Source organism: Poecilia formosa, unplaced genomic scaffold (genome assembly GCF_000485575.1).
Source record: "Poecilia formosa unplaced genomic scaffold, Poecilia_formosa-5.1.2 Scaffold810, whole genome shotgun sequence".
Lineage (NCBI taxonomy): Eukaryota > Metazoa > Chordata > Actinopteri > Cyprinodontiformes > Poeciliidae > Poecilia > Poecilia formosa.
Window position 1 is genome coordinate 30,049 of NW_006800749.1, and position 19,945 is coordinate 49,993.

General features: G+C 38.4%; 1 protein-coding gene across 1 annotated transcript in view; it reads right to left on the reverse strand.

The window, feature by feature from the left end:
- Window positions 1–19,945, reverse strand: part of LOC103131679 (metallophosphoesterase domain-containing protein 1) — a 91,051-nt gene that overhangs the window by 23,378 nt on the left and 47,728 nt on the right. The window contains exon 5 of the mRNA XM_007543378.2: window positions 78–193. Coding sequence (XP_007543440.1) covers window positions 78–193 — 116 coding nt within the window. The remainder of the gene's footprint in view (window positions 1–77; window positions 194–19,945) is intronic.

Sequence of the window (19,945 nt, forward strand, 5' to 3'; positions counted from 1 at the left end):
ACTACCTTGTAAACAGACATCCATCCCCTCTCCCTTGAGGGAGGGGGTTAGGGGCCACACTGTAATGCATATCTCACCCAGTGGGGGGCAATGTGTGACCAGGATGTCTGTGTTGTCTGGAATCTGGTTCCATTTGTCGAGAAGAGCCTGACCCCGCGGCAAGTTGAAGCCCCAGCCATAGTACCATGGTTGCCTGCACACACACATACACACGCACACACACACACACACATACACACACACACACACGCGCGCGCGCACACACAGAGTGAGTGGAAATAATTCAGTTTCATATAGAGACTGTAACAGACTGGTCTCAGTCAAAGGCTGCAGGACGTTGACATTTATATTTATGACCCATAATGTCATCATTAAAACATATGGTTCAGAGCAAACACAAAAATATCAAGAATCCAAAACTAAACACAGCATATCGACACAAAACTAATTTGACTACAACACATGAAATATCTCCAACTATCATACATCCATCTGAAGCACAAACACAACATGAAAATCAGGATCTGAGCTGAGTTTAATGTACAGTTTTAAGACCTTAAACTGAAATACAATAAAGAGGAAAGCACTCAGAAAAAAAACAGCTCACATGAAAGAAGTGCATTAGTGAAATGGGAGACAGCTGGTGAAAAGCAGCAGGCCTCTGTGTATGTGTCTGTGAGCTGAACTCCCCTCAGTCACTTGGTGATTTTCAGATTTCATCAAGGCTGACTGGTAACACTGACCAGCGTCTTACAAAACAGTTCTGACATGAGGGACGTGTCCTCTCAGTGGCCAGGCATGTGGTCTGACCTTGACTTTAAAAACATGCATGTGGTCATTTGAAGAGCATGCTTTAGAACATTAAGTAGTTAGCAGCCATGTGGCAAAAAGATAAATGAAACATTTCTTTGATCCTGAACAGTGATGGAATGGACCATGACAGGAAGAAGAGGAGAGAAAAAGGGATAAGTGAGGAAAGAACAGAGGAGGAAGAAATCCTTGATGGCTCAGCGTGCCGTTCCTTTACTGCAGGAGCTCATGCCTCGGCCGTGAGTGACGGAGAAGAAATTAACATGTCACTTACAATCTGTACTCCGATCCATCTTCAGCCACAACACACAGCGCACGTGTGTGTACAACGGCAGGCGACAGCGTCTGTCACTGCCGGCGTTCAACCAGCTTTTAATAAATTGCTGAGCTCAGTCACTTGAAACGCCAACTTTATCGCTGGAGCTGCTGCAGTGGCATCTGTGTCTAATGGAACATCAGATGAGGATTTTTTAGAATAATATCCGGTGTGTGTGTGTGTGTGTGTGTGTGTGTGTGTGTGTGTGTGTGTGTGTGTGTGTGTGTGTGTGTGTGTGTGATTCTCACAGGCCGGTTGTATGTGGGTGTGTGTCTGTGTGTGTGCGTGAAGGGGTGTGTGTAGGGGCTCAAGAAACTTAGGGAAAAATGCAAGTTGGGCTGGTAAAATAATATTTCCCTCCAGTTAGAGCAGCTGTGGATGGTAATGTGGAGGTCACAGGTGCAGAGTCATGTCCAGGCAAAGGACCATGATGGTTCTGCTGCAGCTCTTAATTACATTTTTATCTCTGTGTAAGGATCCAAGACTAAACAGTTCCTTCAAATGATCCGAAGTGGCCCGAGAACACACTTTCAATAATTTACACAGCGAATATTAAAACATTTAGACTGGGCTCAGCTACAGAAATGGAATATTTATGTCCATCTTAACATGGACATCTAAATTAAACTGGAATGAGCTCAGCAGTGTAACTGATGCTCCTTAGTTCCAGAGTAAAGGAAGGAATGAAGTAACAGCAGAAGAAGAAAAAGGAATGAGTTGCATAAAGTAATTAATCTGAACAAATCATGAATGAACCATGATAAAATGTTTCCATGAATGGACTCGGAAATGTTAGAAGACAGACGAGTGTTGGCGACAGGACAGGGTTAGCAAATGTACACACAGCCAGACAAAAGGTTTGAATGCCCTTTTCATTTAGAATAAAATAATAATCATCTTGCCTGTAAAATTATTGAAGTATTATTTGATTAACAGAACTTAAGCAAAATATATTTACAAAAATAATTTAAACCACAAAGAACAAAATGGACTCAGTAACTTCAATAAAAACAAAGCTTTTTTGGAGCAGCTGAATCTGAGATAACTTAATGACAAAATCGAGAAACATCTGCTGCTGCCCGTTAGTCCTTAAAAGCAATTCCAAATAAATTAATTTTTCTTCACAGAGATTTTTCACAGGTGGTTTTTACCATTTTGAGAAAAGGACATCACAGTAAGATCATACTGTGGTCAGATTGTGTCATTCCCAAATTAACTCCCAGAAAAGAAAAACAAATCAGAGTTCCATCTCAGTTAACATGTTACATATTAAGTCTCATGTGGGAACTATTAGAAATAGAGTGAGCAAATGTGGCATGTTTGGAACTGTTGGTGGGTTGGGTCTGAAGTCTCTGAGAAGAACATCTTACTTGACTTGTATATCAATACACCACATGAGGTCAGGTAACACATTCACAGTGTAGAAATAAACATGCTTTACACTCACGGTTTACGAAACCCATTTCCTGTTCACCTTAGTCATTCTTATGGCAGGATTTTAATTGGATGTAGTGCAAGAATCAGCCTCAGAGCTGATAGGCCAGAGCTGTGTGTGTAACTATTACACACTAGTTGTCCCACGGTCATACTCTGTCTTGTATCAAGTGATAGAAGACATACAATACAAACTGGGATAGAAGATTCCATCACAATCTTCTATCTGTGATTGGGATGGAAGAGAGTATGGATGGAGCTAAATAATTGGTAACAGGTGTCAAACGAAGAAAAGCTAGTGGTCATTTTGGCTCAGTGGTGTTAAGATTTTTCTTCTTCATGATGATGTTCCAAAAGGAAGTTCCAGTATTTCTGGCCTCCTATCGGACAGTGTAAAAGGAGTAAAAACAACCACTCACATTTTTGGCAGCCATTTTGTCAGCTAACAATAAAACTATTCAGTTAAAATATCTGCAGCATAATTTTGGTTTTGCATAGTCAATCATGATGACATCAGAATTTCTCTTGTGGACATCAGAATTTTTATTTATTTTTTATTTTTTGCAGTAGAATGGTTGATTAATATTTGTCATAGTTTTCAGGAAATGTGTTTACAAACTCTAGGCGTATGTGCCCAGATTATCTTTGACAGGAAATCAGCTGTACTTCCATGTTTGATGTGAAAAGCAGAAAATAACTGAATGTAATTCATGGATAATAACCGGGCTCAAGCATTATGATGTTTTTATCAGGTAAGGGATTACACTGGTGCAGGGATGTGTGTTAACTCAGAGGAGGAGAAGTGTGGAGCATGCTAAGGATTATGGTAATGTACCAAGCTGCTGCTGTGGGCTTCCCAAAAAAGAGAAAGCAGATGTTTATGCTGGAGGACACAATCCCCAAGCATCTCCTTAGGCTGCCCGCTGGGACAGAGACGCAGCTCAAACCTTTGCTTTTACCCCACTTCTTCACAAACAAGCTTTGCCTTTCAAAACAACAAGAAGCCAAACATAACACCTTCTCTTTAGCTCGCTCTATTTAAACACAAACAGAGGACAGCGGGGCTTTTAGCTTTCATATTTGAACCTAACTGTGTTTGTGTGTGTCTCACTATCGCAGATCCACTGATATCAATGCACTAAGTCCATGAATCATTGAGTACCTCTGCTGAGGGCTGCAAGGCCGCATCTCCTCTCCCTCATTCTCTCTCTCGTCTTCATTCTCTCATCCTATTTGCCTGTGTCTCTTCTTGACGTATTACCCCAGCTCTCACTCCCTCCTCATTTACTCCCCTGACTCACCTCATTAGCAAGGAAACGACCTGCTAGCACGGCCATGGCCAATGGAGGGCCACACTTTTTAAGCATAGCGGTCCAGATGGGAAGAGAAAAGAGTTTCCAGGCATAGAAGAGAGGCTGAGCTGTTGAGATCCTACTTTAGTAGCGCCTTTCACAAGAAATGCATGCTGGCTATTTTTAAGAACTTATTTTTGCTGTAGATATGATCAACATCTTTCTGAATAAGCACACAGCATTTATCTATATTCATTAGCTGTCAATAACAGTTCAATACCTGTTATTAATATTGATGTAATGATTTTGTCAGTACAGTATAGTTTGTTCTGTTGAACACATCGCATTGACTCCTGGAATAATAAGGACCTTTTTCACCATTAACTTAGATTATTTTATGAAAAGAAAGAAGCTGAAATTAAAATGAATTCAAATGTGACTCATTCAAATTTCTTAACGTACTGCTTCAAAGTAGGAAGATTTGGTTTTTGCAATCTGCAATATTTGAAAGGAGGGATCAATTTAATCAGTCATGGAAAAAAATGAATAAAAGCACAATTCTGAACATCTTTTTGATTCCTAAATTGTCATCATGTATTTATGAAATGCTGAACTCTATTTATTCATGGTTGACAAAAGTAACTGACATAAACCAGTTATCCTAAATCAATGTTCAATTTATTGAATTTATGTTGCTTTCTTATGAACTGCATTACTGATACATGTTTTACCAATAAACAGGCAATAAAATGTGGTGATTGGAATAGAAGGAAAAATGGACAAATTTAGTACAGCTGAAGTTTAACACGGATCCATGTTAATCGTTTCATGTACTAACACACTGGAAACACTCAGCCATAATCACCTCTGCTAGATTTAATTAACTACTCACAGCTTAATGACCCCAATAGCCTGGAAGGGGTAGTAGAGGAGTAAAACACTCTGCACATGAATACACCCACACACACATACACACATGCACACACCTGTGCACAATCGAGTCTGCTTTCCTCCATGGTTAGCATAGTGCACACACAGCAAGGTGTACCTGCTCATACATTTGTTCATGTAGTGTTTTCTCTACAACTCCAGGTGTCAAACATTCCCGTCTTCATAACCACGCAGATATTAGTCCTGCTCATTAGAATAACATCACAAGAGAAATGCTTGAAATAAAGGGAGGGCAGAAAAGCCTGGTGTTTTCCTGAGAGCCTCTGATTGTGACAGGATCTGCTGGCTACCTGAAGATGACCTCTCCTCTGCTCCTCCCACAGATGAGTGAGAAAGTTCAGCTTTCTTTGAGACAATAAATGTGTTATTAAAACAAGAAAACATGAAACTGTGTGGTCTCTGACCTAAACACTGCTGTGAGACCATTTAACATGAACAAGCAGAAACAATATAACTCTAGGAATTAGTCTTAGCATCATGGGCCAGATGTAAGGACTTATGGTAAACGTCCTGTGAACATATGTAGTAGCTGTTGTAGCAGACAAACTGGCCAGAGACCAATATTCACACTTTGGCTGCTGACAGTAAACCATATTAAACCATAGTAAACCAGGAGTTTCTTTTAAAGTTCCAATATAATATTGATCCTTAAACAAAAACAAATGTGAGATTTGGTTTGATGCAGTAAGATTGTTAGTCCTAAAGCTCATTTCATACCTGCATTTCCAAAGACTGACAGAAGCAGCTTCCTGATAATCTTCAAGATTAAAGTTCAGAATAGCAGAGATAATTGTTCACCTCCATTTATTTCCCATTCATTAGTTCACCCAGCTTCTTCCAAATGATGCTTTACTTTAACTCATTGTTTTGGAGATAAAAAAGCATTTTCTAAAAGGTCAAATGTTTCTGAATCTAAAGTAATTTCATGAATTAAACAAATATTTAAAAAAAACCTTGTGAAGCCAATCATGTGAGTGCACCTCAGACATGTATTACACTTAAATCTTCTTTACAGAGTTAGGTTAGAGTTAGAGCAATTGAGTTCTGTCTCTGCGAGTGAAGTATCAGTAAAAATATTATGGAGTGAGGCAATTTTAGGCCAGAAAAATGTTAGAGTGGCAAAAAATATATATACAAATATATATAAACTACTTTATTTTGGATTACAAGAATAAATATGTAAATTTAAATCCTCCAAGCAATTTTCGGTGGCTTCGTTTTATTTCCAAAATTGCAACAAAATGTATAGCATTCAGTTTTTTGTCTTTCGTGTGTGTGTGTGTGTGTGTGTGTGTGTGACTTCTGTGTGAAATGTCCCACCAATGGAACATCAATGTCAAAGTCTATGTTTCAGTATGAACCATGGAGCAAACATCAAGACCAGAGTCCCTGTGGGCCAGCATCTTGTGAAGTTAGACTGTGTGACATAAATCCGTCTTCTGTAGGATGACTAGCCTCACTTTTGGCTCCCTCGACATCAGATTTGACTGGTGAACAAAAGGGAAAGAGGAAAAAATGGAGATTATGATTTTCAGAGAAGTAGGAAGGCAGAGCAACAAGGGACTCAACTATTCATGTGTCTCTAATCCAGCATCTCATTCTTCCCTCCCAGTGTCCGGTGGTATTCCAGTTTTCCCTGTCTCACTTCTACATGCCTCTTTGTTTGGCAGAGTTTAATCTCTCTTCTTTTCATTCTTCCCTGGGTTGCTTCCTATTCTTTGTCTGTCTCCCCTCCCCCCGCCCCTGCTGCTTATCCCCCACCCTAACACATCTTCCATCCGTTGCTGACAGCCGATGCTCTTATTGAACACAGGAAGCACTGGGGAGACTGGGACCTACCAGGTGTGTGTTTATTTGCAGATAGTAGATCTGAGCCTTATGCTGTAATATTTTAGCAATTCAACAAACAAACTGATTTTCCACCACTACAGTCTGGATTCATCCAGATGGATGGATAATTTCAGTGAAAGGAGGCTGGTGTGATGGATGTAAGGATTTTTGTAGGAGGCAGCTGGCAGTGGCAGCACTGACTGGAGGAATGGATGGGGGATAAAACACGTCCTCCTTCCAGCAGAGGAAGATTTGTTTCAGCAGAGGAGTTTCTGTATGCTTGCCTCTCCAGCTGAACAAACTTTTCCTGTCATTTTATTTTCATGTTTTTGATTGAAACAACCTCCAGATGGTTCAAGGAACACTCTGGTTTCTATTTTGTGTGTTATTGAAATCCAAGCAGTTAATTAGAATAATCCATTGGAACCCTCTTCTACTCACCTACCCTGGAAATTTTGAGAGATCCACTGGATTCTTCTGATTTATTTAAGTGAAATCTGTAGAGTGACTGTTTGCAAAGCAAAATACAAAATAAATAATTCAAGATACTATTTCACAATACTTCAATAAAAAGATTAGTTCTTTGAAAATTCAGAAAATCTCATTTCAAGAAATAAAGAAAAACATAATAAAAAAATTAAGCAAAAATCGCATGACCAGTCTGAGCAAGAGTCAGATGAAGATACTCATCTGTCTGTATTTTTACAGATTGTCCTGTAAGATTTATTAATCGGATCTTTGATTTTTTTTTATATTTATATTTGAGTTTATTGTACTGATGGTTTTTGTTCTGCTCTGGCTCCTGTGATTTTTGTAAGTTTGTCCATCATTTTCCCATGAAACATTTTTTTATTTGCGATGTCTCTGCCGTTCTATGTTTGGATCCACCATCAAACACACATTATGACACAAACACAAGTATGTTCCCTCACAGAAACTGTTGAGACAAGGACTGAACTCAGTTTCATGTGTCTGTGAATTTACTTGTTAGGACCTGCAGAGAGTTACACACATCCTGCTAATGACCAACATGACTTCATTCAGAAAAAGCTGTGTTTGTTAAATATGACAGTTTTGACAGAATTTGAGAGACTGAGGCAGCGTGGCTTCACCAAACTGTTTAAACTGATTAAAATCTTAAGAAATGCTCTCTGGCCTTTTATGTAGCAGGATTGTGATAAATCATCAGTCAGAGTAGGAAAACTGATATCATATTTTTGCTATATATTTTTGCTACATTTCCCATCTCAGAAAATGCATTTTAGCCATTTTCTCCCATTGGAGACATCTATCACATCTGACAGATGTCTAGGATTTTGTTTGCTTAAGTTATTTAACTTACATTAACAATTAGTCCTGATGATTGTGAACTGTCCATAGTGCTCAATCTTCCAAATTTTTGACCCCAAAGTCAAACTAATTCTGCTGATTTAGAGTTTTGAAATAAAATCATTTTAGACTTTTGCTACTTTTCTCTCTTTCTTCTTTAAATATACACTGTGATGGCCAAATCCATGGCCACTCTGAAGTCAGAAGTCAGTAACTCTTATGCATAATTTCTTTTTTCATACAAACACAACACTTTAATTTCAGTAAAACATTTATTAGTTGATTTGGATACATTTGTTCTTTTTGTTAGCGCACACATTTAGTTAACATTTGCATTTATATCAACTTAAAGTTTAATTTGTTTGCTTAAGACTAACTTTGTTTTCCTGACGGTACTTACCTGCCTTGGAGTGGCCAGACAAAAGATGGGGGCCAGGGCTTAGCAGGCTTAAATGCTGATTGGACTGCACCACTAGTTCCTGCTGGCAGGGGGAATGTGTAGTTTCTTTGTTTAGATAAGTTTTGTATTGGAGTAAATAATAGTATTTAAACTTTAATATTTTTGATTTTCATATTTTGGGTCTTTAGGTTAGCCAAACTTAGCTGTACTGTTAGTTGTTTTGTGTTATTTGTAATTGTATTCTGGTTAGTTATCCCTATTGTGTCTTAATTGGTCTGTTTAGCCAGTATATATACCCCTGTGTGTTATTTCTTTGTTAGGTGAGTTACACAACTGGCTGCACAAACATTTGTTTACATTTTTTCCTGAGCTCAGTTTTGTTTCTTTGACCTCTTTTATGAGTTTAGTTTATCTTTTTGTCATTTATAATCTTTGGGTTAAAATAAAAAGCCCTATTTTTCTAATATATCCTGTGACTCCTCCTGTTTTTAACTCGGTCCATCACACCCACCAATAACTGAAATTCATGATTCAATATTCACATTGGGCTATAATTGACACTATAGTTTCACTGGCATTACAAGAATGATGAATACATATTCCATGGAGCCAAAACAGTGACAAGTGTGAAACTAAAGTAATGAGTCATAAATGGATTGACTAAAGTGGGGATGGTTCAACACTCCACAGCCATTCTAACAGAGAAGAGTGGTGCAGGCTGTTTCTGTCACAGCTCTAATCCTGCTTGTTACCATAGTCGGCCACACTTTGTCTGCAAGCAGGGATCCTCCTTCCCTCCTCATCTCATTCCTCCCACCTGTCCATCTTCATTTTCTGCATTATAGTTTTGTTTATTAACCAATCTGATGTCTTACTCTTTCTCTCACTTTGTCCTCTCACCTTTCTAGCATCCAGACCTCTTGTTCTTTTTCTGCTCTGTCTCAACCAGACGGGCTTATGGAACTCCAGAATATGTTTCCTTTTGATTCAGTAAGAAACTCTGTTCAAGGCTAGGCATTAAAGTTCATTTTTCTGCTCCAGATTGAGAGCATATAAATCATTAATGGCTAAAGTTGTGTCTTTTCATCATATTAAACAACATAGAGTTAATAGAGTTTCTCTAACTTGGCACCCCACTGTGCTGAGTGGGTAGATTAAGTCAAAAATTTGCACACACACACCATGCATCATCACAGGCTATGTTAGCGCTAAGACACACATGTACAGTTTGTCTTTATACACATTGTCCAGGAGCAATACATTGACTACTGTGAAATTAGCCTAAACAAGCTCTGCAAATTCCTTTGTGTAGGTGGAAAGAGGGGATAATGACAGAACCATAAGACTGTATGAAGCTCTGCTTTTTAACTTACCACCATCTGTGAAAAATACAACATACAATAATATTTGTATATTTATACAGCACCTTCACAGATAAAAATCACAAAGTGCCTATTACACTGTGCATAATTATTAGGCAGGTGAGTATTTTGACCATATAATTTTCTAACTCCCAGCTGGATGAGCTTGAATGGATTTGATCATAGCAGGTGATGTGTGTCTGTAATGAGGGAGAGTCTGGCCTGAGGAGGTAAACACTACATCAAGATATCTTGATGTAGTGTTTACCTCTTCAGGCAGGTAAGGCATGATCACAGAACCATCGAACGTTTTGTTGCCAATAGTCAAGAGGGTCGCAAGAAAGGTTATGAGAGAAAATCTATTCCATAATATATTTGTAAGTGTTGCTTACAAATATAGTGAGCTGTTTGCTTGCATTTCTTTTTTTTTTCATCAGTAGTGATAAATACAGACCTAAGGCTTGTCTTTTCTTTTGCTTCCTAATTATATTTGGGAGGCTGGAATGTTATCTTTGTTACATGGTCAGTGTTGCATGCTCTCACTTTGATGTCAACCCAAAAATGATAACAAATTGGCTTTTAAATAAGCCAGTTTGTCTGCAATCTGCTGATCTTCTTAAGATGTTAAATTATTAGTATTTCCTGTATTCAAAATTTATGATTTTCTTTGATTTTCATGGTAGAGCATCCACTTTCTGTTAAATCACCTTGATCAAACAGTACAGCTGCATAAATGATTCCATGTATTACTTTACTGATCTGATATTACTGCTTGTCTTCCCCGTGTCTCTCAGCTCTTCTTCATGTCAAGCTACTGATGAATGAATGCCACTAGACCACAAAATATATGCAGTTATTTTTGAAAAGTGTGAATCAGTCCACTCATTACATTCTTAATTGATTGAATTTTTTTTAAAATATATTTACTATTAACTGCAACATCACTGTGGATTTTATGTTTTTGAAGTTATATTACTCTTGCAAATAAAAAGCATCTTTTTAATATTAATAAATTCTAAAAATAAATTGTATGTGCAATATTTTCCATTGGCTACCAACAAACTTGTGGAGAACTGTAAATCTAACTTGACAGATCTGCAAGTGGGCTGTTTTCTCTTGGAAACTAAATCCTTACCCCACCTGTGTCTGGCTTCAATAGACCTTCAGAAAAAAAATTGGCTTCTTAAAAGGATTAACTGTTGAGGGCAGGCCAGGTATTATTTTTGGGTAAAGAGTTAATGACTAATGTAACTGCAACTTTTTATGACTGGTAATATTTTTTAAAGCAGGATGTCTTTTTCTTTCTACCTCTGAATGCAAAACCTAATATTCAGCAGAAAACTACAAATTATAAAACCGAAATGTTGTTTACTTTCCCATCTAAATCCAGGTGTACCACAAAGTACCAGAAGCAAGTTAAAGGTAATTGGAATAAAAAGGTGATATATATAACAGAAACGGAAGAGACTGTACAATACGGACAAAATTTACATTGGAAAAATAATCCTGAACTGTTATTAAAAATAGCATACTCAGATCAAAAGTAATGTGCAACAGAGTTGGGCAATATTAAAAATGTGCAAGATGTGTATATTTATGCACAGAAAACAGCAGCAGACTGTTTAGAAGAAATTAGGAGACAGATATCAGTGAGGGTGTTCACATAACAGAAGGAGTGTCAACACCTGTTCCAATTTGGTTAAGTCACAAAATGGTTAAGTCTAACAGCTGCTGGGAGGAAGGACCTGTGATAACACTGCTTTGTGCACTTAGGATGCAGCAGTCACTGAAGGAGAGCCAAGAATTGAAAACTCATCTAGGTGATTTAAAGGAATAGAAAAATCCCAGGTCAATAATACATGAGAATATACTTTCTTTTGTCACAGCAGTGGCGTAGGCAAAGCAGATAAATATGCTGACATGTGCAATAAGACTTCATTTCTTCAGGTCAGACACCAGTGATTTTCCCTGAATTTGCTTTTCAAGACGATGTCTGCTTTACATCTAAAGGTGCTGGCCTCCCTGCTGTAACATACACATCTGTCAGAATTATAAAACATGTTGACTTTCACTGTCATCAGCCATTCCTTGCATCTTATGAGCTCTACTACCAGAATACTGTTTTTATTCTTATTACAGCCAAGAAATAAACAAACCACCACAGATTACTAAGAATAACACCAGACACATGATAAATACCTGAAGAAAACAATCTCAACATGTACGACATCAGTAGTTTACCGTCCCCTGCTGCTGATGCAAGTCACTGTGGTGGAACAAGACAGCAACATGCACAGCCAGAGCAAAATGCTTTGTGATGGTCCCCAGAGCGGAGAGTTCTGAACAGTCCCTCAACCCCGACTCAAGCAGCTCCAGCCCACTCACCACCCACAGACACACACGGACTGCTCAACAACACCCTCCGTCAGCAGCGCTCGACGGCAGCAGGGAGCCGGGATGCGGCAAATCAGCTGAGACCCTAACAGTCAACTTCATGCCCAGCGATAATGAGCTCCCAACGGAAACAGCACTACACAGGAGGGACTTACGACATGCAAAAACCTAAATGATGAGCTAATCAGCTGTCAAAGTATTAAAAGTAAAATAAAAAAAATACATAAGAACAACAATTTAAGTTTAAAATCTTTTTGAGGGCTGTGTCAAAGTAAAACAATGGACAGGAGAAGAATGTAAAGACACAGATGGACAGACAGACATGATGAGGAAAGGACAATGAGTCTGCAGACAAACAGAGCGTCTGCTGTCTGTGCAGGGGATTAGGAGGAGCTAGATCTGAGCACATGCTTTCAGAACTGTGTAAACTTCACTCAGTAGGTGGAGACTGTAGTGTGTGTATGCGTGTGCGTGTGTGTATGTGTGTTAGCATTTCTCACATTGTAAGGCCCATTTTTCTAACAAATACTTATATTGTGAGGATCCGCTGCTCCCTGGCTCAAAGTCCAGGCCTCCTCAAAACAGGTGCTGTTTTTGGGTTATGGGCCAGGTTTTAGATTAGGTTGTGAATTGAGTGTAGTTTAGGGCAAAGGTTGGGCAAAGTACCGGGAGGCCTGTAAAAGAACTAAAGGAGCTGCTGCAATTCTCACTGACTGTTGTCCTCTACATGTGACACATATGTGGACCATGATGTCCGGCTGGAGGACTAAATCCTTCGCTTCCAAAGAAAACATGTAGGTAAAATAAAAAATCCCAAAACCTTGTGGAAAACTGCATTTTAGTATAACTAAATTTTGACGTTCGGGCAATAATTCCAACATGTATGTTTAACACAGAAACACTACACATCACTAACAAGAACCCCAGACTTACAGCTAAACATGGTGGTGGCATCATTGTGATCTGGATTTACTTTCATTGGAATAGAATTAGGGTTTGTTTCAAGGTGGGCGGATTTATGATCAATTTTACAGAACATTCAGTTTGAGACCAAAACCTTCAAGTATCTGCTATAAAGATCAGTCCAAGGAAACATACAAATTATCCAAAGAATGACTTAACAGAAGAAAAATCAAAAGATGTCCTCACAATTTGATAGAGTTGCAGAATGTTTGCAAAGTAGAACAGTAAAAATATTACCAATTAAAATATAATGAACTGATAGAAGACTCAAAAGCAAGAAATGTATTAGTTTAAATTCTAAAATTTTTCTGTGAACAGGATTTCATTGTTATTTTTGTTGAATTGCACAGGATATAAAAGAGATGAAAAAAAATCATAAATAATTTATCTTGGTCTCATATTAATGCCTCAATAACCTGGGATTCCAACAGTAGTGTGTAGTTATTCCATGCAGACACCATTTGTCTTTTTCTGCATGAGTCCAGCTAATTTATATTGCATTTAGTCACACTGTAGTACACACGAATAACAGACATATTAGAGAACGACACAGGAGCTGCAGCAGAGAGGCAGCTCCTGTGAGAGCAGTCCTAACTGCCTCCAGTTAGGACTCTAACTGGAGGCAGATCCATATAGACCTACGTCTCATGATGCAACATGAAGGTTAGGGGCAATCAGGGAACAGGAAGCAAAGCCAAAGAAAAGGTGTGAAATATGACAAGCAAAGAATTGATACATAGAGAAAAAGTGGAATGAGTGAAGATGAAAATAAAAAAGAGAAAACAAGAAGCGACTGCTGCTGTCATGCAAGGATAACATTTCACCAAAGTCTAATTTTGTCTGTAAAAGCAGTTGAATTTTTTTCCCTCTCTCACAACCCACTTCCCCCCTTTTCTTCCTTTCACAGTGATAGTTGCCTTGGCAACCATGGCAAATCTTTCTTCTCTCAAACAGATGTCCCATTTAGTTGGAAATTAGAATGTGTAAAAAACCCAAGAGATGCAAATTATTTCAAAGTTCTCTGCTTGTAGAGAGGGAACGGAGGGGAGGAGGAGAGGAAGAGAAAGGTAGAGGGGGAAAAAACAGACAAAATATAACTTCTCCTCCTGCCCCCTACCTCCCCAGGCCTTCTCCTTGCCTAATTCCTCCCCTACTCAGTTGCCTATAATTCTGTGTATGAATCATGGAGATTAGCCAGTTCAGCCAGACCCAGCGGCTTATGGAAGGGAAGTAGATAAAATGTTGGGGGTGGAAGGTGAGGCGGAGGCGAGGAGCTCCATCTCCATCTTCCGGGACAGGTGGAGACAGGAAGTGTATTCCCGGTGCCAACATGGCAGACGGGGCGAACTGCTGGCTGAGTGGCCTCCAGGAAGGAGCTGGGGCTTCTCCTCCTTAGAAGGGATACAACAAGCTTAGGTAACACTTTATTTGAAGAGGGGTGAATAAGACTGTCATGACACTTTCATAAACATGACATAACACATGTCATGAACATGAATAAGTCTTCATGAATATTTATGACTCTTGTCATAAAGCGTCATTCGGTAAATTATGACACTTTTAATACAAAGTTGACATTATTCAAAATGTCTGTGTTATGACAACTTGACATTGACCAAGAAATCATTACTGATATAAATTTGTTATAAAAGTATTACTGATTGCACTGATCACTGTAATATGAAAACCTGCACAGGACAAAGCTAAGTAATATGCAGTGTAACAAGCTAAGGCAGCAAGCTTCGTCTCACAATAAACAGCACCGTGTGATAAATACATTGACCTACATGTACAGACAGGGGTGCTGCAAGGAATCTTGGGCCCCCTGACAAAAAATTAAATTGCCCCCCCCTTACGCAGCTGCTGTTACAATTTCTTGAGTCTATCTGACCCATCGAAAGCATCACAGTTTCAAAGGCTTGCAAGTGCTTTGCTTTCTTTGGTCCAATACTGATAATTAGTACAATATTTACTGCTCATGAATTTTACATGCAAGAGTAAAATTCAGTATGCAAACAGTCTGCATACAGTAGCAAGTAGGTTGCTTAATTTTTTTCTACAGGTTTAGATTACTGAAATGTCTCTCCCCATGAGCAACAGTCATAGGCAACATGCAAAATATACATGAAGCAATCCAGACTTCTCAAATAATGCTACGTAGTTGCATTTTATTCAAGCTGCAGCACATAACTTTAATAAAAAATATGTTTTCTCCATAAGCTGTCACGATGTCATAGCAGTTTGTTATGAGACAGATAATCTGTGAAAATAATCAATCTCCTCCACCTCCTTCCTGAACTACTATTACTGGTTAAAGAAATGCACCATTCTGACCAAAACAACCAATCAGAACAAGTAGGACGATCTTAGGACTGTCAATCAACCTCATTCACTCACTGCTAAATGTGCTAATGAAACAACCATTAGTACATATTGTTACAGGAAAATCGTTTATCTGCTATCACTGGTAGCTATGCGTACTAGACTAAGCATAAATGCTTAGTCTAGTACGCATAGCTACCAGTGGCTTCTGCAACAGGCTATGCTAGCTGCAGAATAGCACAGAGCAAGGGGGAGGATGGATGAGCCACATGGGATTGTGATTGACAGCACTAAACCTCTCCTGCCACTGACTGTTGTTTTTAGAGAGCACTGGGAGAAGGCAGAGGAAATAGATTTTTCACAGATTACCTCTCATTCCATAATGTCACAACATAATGACAGTTTTAACAAATATGTGGAAAAAAATATATTTATATAAAATTACATCCTGCAGCTTTAATTTCACTTAAGAGAGAGCAGGTCAGGAGGGACATGGGTTAGAGCTGCTGCTGACTGACTCATCTCTTAAGTGGTAAAAGGTACAGGGACAAGTTAAATATATTAATATGTTGGTAATTTAATTCCTTAATTCATTAAATGCTAGTGAAATGGAGGTAATCAGTAGTCTGTAGCTAAGTTAACTATGCTTAGCTTAGCTACAGACTAAGCTAAACATAGCTTAGCCTGTAGAATGAGAGGTAATCTGTGAAAAATCTATTAGACTAAGCTAACTATGTTAGACTAAGCTAACTATGCTTAGCTTAGCTACAGGCTAAGCTAAGCATAGTTAGCTTAGTCTAACTATGCTTATGATAATCTCATACAGTCTACTCAACTCTCTTGGAGAAAAACTGAGCTATAAATTGACACTCTTGCCTTTCTCTCTCTCTCTATTTTTTATTTATTTATTTTTTTTGAAAACCTGATTTTATAACTTTTCTTAGCAGCATAGTAACTGCCACAATCATTCGTGTCTTCCACTGTCTGCCGCTAACAGCGTCACGGTGAAGCACTCCAAGCAGGAACGAACCATAGGGGGGTTCAGGGCAAATATGGATGTATGTTTTTTGATCTGGGAGTGGGAACATAAAATTTTTACTGCTAAAAACAGTCTTTGAAAATACAATATGATTAATTTTGTAATTGACAGGGCCCCAGGTTTTTTTTTAATTTTTTTTTATTTCTATGAATAATAAATAAATAAATAAATTGTTGAGGGCCCCTCTGTTGGTCAGGGTCCCTAGAATTGTCATCACTTTTCTCCCCTATACCCTGCCCCTGTGTGCAGAATACAGGACGGTTTCCAAGGGATCTTGTTTCTTTTAGCTGTGTGTGGTTCTGAATCACTGCTGATAATGCATTCGGTTTAGAGCACAAACATTATGGTTACTTTGGGTCTGGGTGGTTACACGGTTAATGAACGCCACTGCGTCTTCATGTGTTTGAGACATAGTGTGTGTCGTGCACGTAGCAGCAGGAAGGGGAGGTGCAAAGGAACATAAGGACAAAATCGTTTTAATTCCTTTCCTTCCCCCATCAACAGTGCCACATGCCTCGGGGAGTGAAGTCATGTGTGAAATAGAGGAAAATGCCCCATAGTGGGCCATAACACAAAAGCACACACAAATGCTGACATACACACCCACGCATGTTAAAGCTCAGCCCCTTGAGGCCATTTAGCAGGTAATTTAAAGAGAAACCCCTCCAGAGAAACAACACACTAAAACATCCTCCTGTCTGCTCTTCCTGCTTTCCAGAACTGTTTATTCGGCAAAAAGCCGGCAGACTGGCAGCACTTAGGAGGAAGATAAAGATGAATTGGAAGAGGAGTTGGAAAACAGAATAAGGAAGGAGGAGGTGGAGAAAGAGCCATGAGAGGGTGGGGACAACGGGTAAAAAAAAGACGATTTTTTTTTTGTCTATTTTTCTTCCATGCACATTAATTGATGTTCATAATTCGAAGTCTCTTTTATGAAGATTTTATAGACAGAAGGATATGAAATGAAAGTGGAAGAAATCAAGAAATGGAGCCAAAGATGGACTTCAAGTCTAGTGTCAAGTCTTGACTTTCCTCCACATCCTATCAAGTGTATTGATGACTCCATGTATATGAATCAAGTTTCAATCTAGTCAATTTGGATAACATGTTTCAGCAACATGGCAGTTCAAAGTGCATTAGCAGAAACATCATAAACACATTATACAGTCACCAATTGTGAAACCAGTAACAAACTCTACATTTAGTCAAATGTCATCGTCAAAATCATCAATACGCATCAAACACACTGGTCAGTGTTCCATTTAAAAGCAACTTGTTTTAACATGTTAGATTTAAAGGAACTCAGTGTTTCAGCTCTTTTGTAGTTTGTTCCAGATTTGTGGTGCACAGAAGGTGAATGCTGCTTCTCCATGTTTGGTTCTGGTTCTGGATGCAGAGCAGAACCAGAACAGGTCTAGACTCAAGTCTTTCACCCCAAGTGAGGGCCAAGTCTGAAGACTTGGGGAAAAAACATTTTCTAATCAAATCCCAAAAGATGTGGGTAACCTTTAACCCTGCGTCGCTGTAATGACAAACCTGGACTGGTTGTCATTAGGCTTAAATTGTTATATGAAGATTTGATCATTATCTTTTAATCTTTTAAAATGTATGGAAAGTTATGTTTAAAATGTTTGACATTTAATTTACCATCAAAAGTAGCCAAAGATTGTTTTATATTAGCTTGAAAATTAGTCAAATGCATAAATATAAATAGGTATTTATGCTTTAATAAAAATAATAGAACCAGGTTAAATCCTGTTAATGTTGAATTTGAAATCAATCAAGGTACTTTTTTGTCTTTTTGTAAACTAACCTGTGTATCCTCATATTAATATTGCCCACTCCTTCATTACTGTAGCTGTACAATACAAATCAAATTAAACATTACAAATGCATACATGCAACATGCATCACAAACTGTAATCTTGTAACAAGTTTGTAGGAACAAACTAGGAATGTCCCAACTCAGAGAACCAGCAAAACATCTACAGCATCGTTACCAACTACTCCGCCATGCGGCCCGCAGCACATTCCTATTAGTTCTATTTATACTCAGAAGTTCTGAGACTGAATGGTTTCAGAAGCTGGAATTCCAGGTTGGATGTTTATGAGCTACCCTGACCACGGCATCCAAGATGGCTGGTGCAAAGATAAAGGTGTGACAGTTAGAGTTTATGTACACATTTCGTTAGCAATTGATCAATAAATCTTTATTTATGCTATAAAAAATGCCAACAGTCTTCAGAAAAGCAGATGTAGTCTCATAGACCACACAGTTGCCATGGAAACTGCAGAAATGATATTGTAACTATAGCTAGAGACACTGGGAATAGGACACACCACACCAATGAAAGTGACATTATCAAATTTCAAGCTTATGTGTTGAGCTTTTCAATATGAAAAACTGTTAATCTGATCTCATTCCAAGTTTCAAATTCCAAGATAAACTGAAAGAATCCTGTATAATTCCCAGCACTCACTGTTTTTTCTGGGAAAGTTTGGTCAGCAAGAGAGTCTAAAATGAACATCTAAAAAGAGAAACAGTTTAATGTTGATGCCATCACTACCATCGTTAGACTCAATATCATTAAAGGAAACACTTTCATGCCACCGTTACTTCTCCTCGGCCCTCCTCCGATCCCCCTACTCTCCTCTCTTTATTTTAACCATACTCATGAAAAAAAGAAGTTAATTAAAGCTGGAAAGAATCTCCTCTATTTCCTGCTCATCAGTGCAGACAGTTCATCAGACAGAATGCAGGTAGTCTGTTTATGTAAAATGAAAGAGTGGAGGAATAAGAGGAGGGGGAGAAGAGGACAAGGCAGAAAGGAGGAGGAACAAGAAAGAAAAACAGTCTCTCTTCATCTCTTTCGTTTTTGATGAGGTTTCTTAATTGGGACACTATAGAAGGAGAAGTGAATCCTCAATAATTAAAAAATCTAATTAAGGAGTCTTTTGCATCTCCATTCTTAATTATTTCTCGTGGAGCAGTAGGGAACGGCACTATTCGCTGTTTTCATTTAAAAAGGAAAACAGCATCTCCAGCTCTGCCTCTCCAGTCACTCATATCCCCGATCAACAAATAGACTGTTTCCTTTTACCTTTTATATATATGAAACTATTAACATATTTGGACATCTTTCCTGTCCTCTAAATCAGAGGATTTAGTATTTTCATAAATCTAAGCATATTCAAAGAGAAAAACATATTGGAAGCATATTCAAAGAGAAAAACAAAAAATAAACTCATTTTGAGCATCTGCAAAGGTCTAATATCGCTGTCAGAACATTTCAATCCTGGCCCAGGCCAAGGTCAGGATTGGCAAGGTTTTATTTGTCACAGAATTTGACAAATGAAAAAATTGAATATCATAGGACCTGGGAAGTTGAACCCTAACACAGATTAGCCAGCAGCAATTAGTAAACACCTGGTGGAGCTGCACATCTGCTAAACTCATAGAGCTACTTCTCAGCTCAATGCTGGTAAAACATTGTTAAATGGTTA